General features: G+C 47.0%; 1 protein-coding gene across 1 annotated transcript; it reads left to right on the forward strand.

The window, feature by feature from the left end:
- Positions 1–358: 358 nt before the first annotated feature.
- On the forward strand, positions 359–1,403 carry CCL16 (C-C motif chemokine ligand 16; the record flags this gene model as incomplete). Its single annotated transcript, XM_017534173.2, has 2 exons — positions 359–543; positions 1,100–1,403. Coding segments are annotated over 2 exons (336 nt in total), but the record flags the coding sequence as incomplete, so codon positions are not given.
- Between the last annotated feature and the right edge of the window lie 2,090 nt (positions 1,404–3,493).

A 3,493-nucleotide genomic window follows, 5' to 3' on the forward strand; every position in this document is an offset into this window, starting at 1 on the left:
TTTCACTTTCCCTTTTAACCCTGACTAGTTCTATAAGTTACTTAAGGGTAGTAACTGTGTCTTCCTCATGTTTTTACCCCCATAGACCCCAGCATAGAGCACAAGCTCAACACACGTTTGCCAGATCAAGTCACCAATAAACAAAAGAGTGAGGCAGCCTCCTCCCAGTTCCTTGGCAAGTGTGAATAACCAAGTCATTTGTAGCTGACACTCATCTCACAGGCTGAGGGTTCTAAATGTATGTCACTGAGAGGGATTCATCTTATGCACTTTCTCCATTACCCGTCAAGCTATCATTGGTCTCCTCTAACAGATGGCTCTGCTATCAGAGGAGTGAAACACAAATGGTGGAAGATAGAGGCGGGCAGGTGTGGTCTCCCCTCTCTACTTCCCTGGCTCAGTTTGCAATGTGATTCCTTCAGAAGTTCCTCAGGGGGTGAACACCCCACCCACCTGCTGCCTGAAGTATAATGAGAAAGTGTTGCCAAGGAGACTGGTGATTGCGTACAGAAGAGCCCTCAACTGTTACCTGCCAGCAATCATGTAAGCACTTCCTTGTAGATATTTCTGTGGAGAGGGACAGAGGGCCCAGGGGCAGAAATGGGATACATGGGAACAAGAGGTCTCTGTGCTAGAAGCAGCGGGATAGTGGCTAAGGTCTCCAGGCTGGAAGCAGCGGGATAGTGGCTAAGGTCTCCAGGCTGGAAGCAGCGGGATAGTGGCTAAGGTCTCCAGGCTGGAAGCAGCGGGATAGTGGCTAAGGTCTCCAAGTTAGAAGCAGTGGAGTAGTGAGTAGTGGCTAAGGGTTTGGCCTTTGGCTCTCAGGGGCCTGGGATTAATTCCTAATTTTGCCACTTACAGCTATGTGATCCATTATGAAACCCAAGCTTGAGGGTCTAGGCTGAGTAGAGAAGAGACTTAGAGAAGGGATGATGAAGTTCTGAGGCCAGAGAGGGAGGCTGTCTGAGAGGATCCAGCCAGGGGAGGCCTAGGGAAGCTTTAAAGAACATAAGGTGAGCTCCATGTGAGCCAGAGGTGGGTGTGCACTGGACTGCTGCTTATGTCTACAGCCCATGACGGCCTAATTCTGCCTCTGCAGCTTCGTCACCAAAAAGAACCGAGAAGTCTGCAGCAACCCCAGCAATGACTGGGTCCAAGAGTACATCAAGGATCCCAGCCTGCCTTTGCTGCCCTCCAGGAACTTGGCCATGGTTAAAATAATTACAGCAAAGAATGGCCAACCCAAGTGATGAGCGGGCCTTAGTGGAAGCCCTTGTTTATGGAAGAGAGGGGTAAACCTATGAAAACAGGGGCAGCCTTATTAGGCTGAAACTAGCCAGTCACACTGAGAGAAACAGAACAATTATCAAAATAAAGAAGAAGTATCTCGAATATTTTCTCAATCTCAGGAGGAAATAACAAAGTTAAGGGTCGTGGACAGAGGTTATACTCATATATATATATATATATATATATATATATATATATAGAGAGAGAGAGAGAGAGAGAGGTCTCACTCTGTCATCCAGGCTTCAGTGCAGTGATGTGATCTTGGCTCACTTGATCTTGGCTAACTGTAACCTCCACCTCCTAGGCTCAAGTGATCCTCCCACTTCAGCCTCCTGAATAGCTGGGACTACAGGCTTGCACCACCACACCTGGCTAATTTTTATAATTTTGGTAGAGATGGGATTCTACCATGGTGACCAGGCTGGTCTCAAACTCCTGTGCTCAAGCAATCTACCTGCCTCGGCCTCCCAAAAGTGTTGGGATTATAGGCATGAGCCACCATGTCCAACCCGTACACTCTTAATACATAGGAAAATATCTTTCACATCCTTCTCCTGCTCTTCTTTCAATTCCTCACTTCACACCAGTACACCAGCCATTCCAAATATGTAGCCAGTTTCCAGCCTGCCAGATGATCTCCGACCTATGGGTCTTGACCCATTAAGAGTCCCATAGAACTCTTGATTTTTCCTTCACATCTTTATGGACTTTTTTGGATCTACATTTTCTTCAACTATTGTTTTATTTTATAATATAACTTTTTCACAGGAGGTTGAGATGGAAATATTCACATTAATCATTTTTGCAGAGGCTTTGCTAAATCCTCTCCTATTTTGTCTTCCTCAGGGTGGCATGGGTACAGAGAGTGCCTGACTAAAAAAAGAAAAAGGTGCAAATCTCTACCTCCCATGTTAAGCTTTGCAAGACAGGGAAAGAAAGGGATAGACATAGCTAGGGGTAAACTCTCAGTCCAAAACCCAAGCATGCAATAAATAAAATGTTCTTAATTGACAACTTGATTCCTAACTTCCTGCTTCTTTTCTGCTAGGGTGAAAGAAGCTTAATCTCAGTTTTTTTTCAGGGGCTTCTACACATTTCTTGAGACTTTTGTCAAGGCTGGGGGCCATTTATATTCAATCTCCTCCCCACCCCGCACAACTCTACCCCAGCTCAACAGCAGGTGGCCAACCCAGCTCCCTCGCATTCAACGTCCTCCCAAAGTGCTGTTGTGAAGACAAAACAAAAGTCAGGTAATTAAGATTGAAAGGTTAAGAGGAACAAATAAATGCTGTGAAGTGAGCAAGGTGAAAGTAGGCCAATCAATTGGATTCTGGTAAACTGACTCATAACTGTTCCCCAGTGGCCATGTTGCTAAAACCCAAGCTGCCTCCCACCCCAGCCCAAGCTCATCTACCCAGCATGGCCATCTCATCTAGCTGGCCAATCAGACTCGCGTAGAGATTTGAAATTTGGACCCGAGAAACTCAGTCTGGTTGCTGCTAGAGCAGAAGTGAGTTTCTGGCAGTGTCCCAAGGAAAGAGGTCTATGAACTTCTGTCCTGAGGTCCCTGGAACTGCCTCATTTCCTGCCCCAGCTCCAGCCTGGGGGCTTCAGCTGCTCTTTCCATGAGATGGCCCAGCATCCTTCCTTTAAAAAAATTTTCTAGGTCAGGTGCAGTGGCTCACACCTGTAATCCCAGCACTTGGGGGGCCAACACGGGTGGATCACTTGAGGCCAGGAGTTTGAGACCAGCCTGGACAACATGGCCCATCTCTACTAAAAATGCAAAAATTAGCTGAGCATGGTGGTGCACGCGTGTAATCTCAACCACTCAGGTGGCTGAGGCACAAGAATCGCTTGAACCCAGGAGGCAGAGGTTGCAGTGAGCCGAGATCATGCCACCACACTCTAGCCTGGGCAACAGATCAAGACTCCATCTCCGATTTAAAAAAAAAGAAAATCCTAAAGGGCCATGGTGGCAATTTAGCACCTCAGGAATAACTTACTGGTTTAGATCAGTTATTGGTGGGGGGTGGGGTGTATGTGTGTTAAAATATACACAACAGGGGCTGGGCAAGGTGGCTCAAGCCTGTAATCACAGCACTTCCAGAGTCTGAGGAGGAGGAGGAAAAGGAAAAAGAGAATAAGAAGGAGGAGAAGAAGAGGTGGGCAGATCACTTGAGGCCAGGAATTCAAGACCAGC

Source organism: Cebus imitator, unplaced genomic scaffold (assembly GCF_001604975.1).
Source record: "Cebus imitator isolate Cc_AM_T3 unplaced genomic scaffold, Cebus_imitator-1.0 Scaffold85, whole genome shotgun sequence".
Lineage (NCBI taxonomy): Eukaryota > Metazoa > Chordata > Mammalia > Primates > Cebidae > Cebus > Cebus imitator.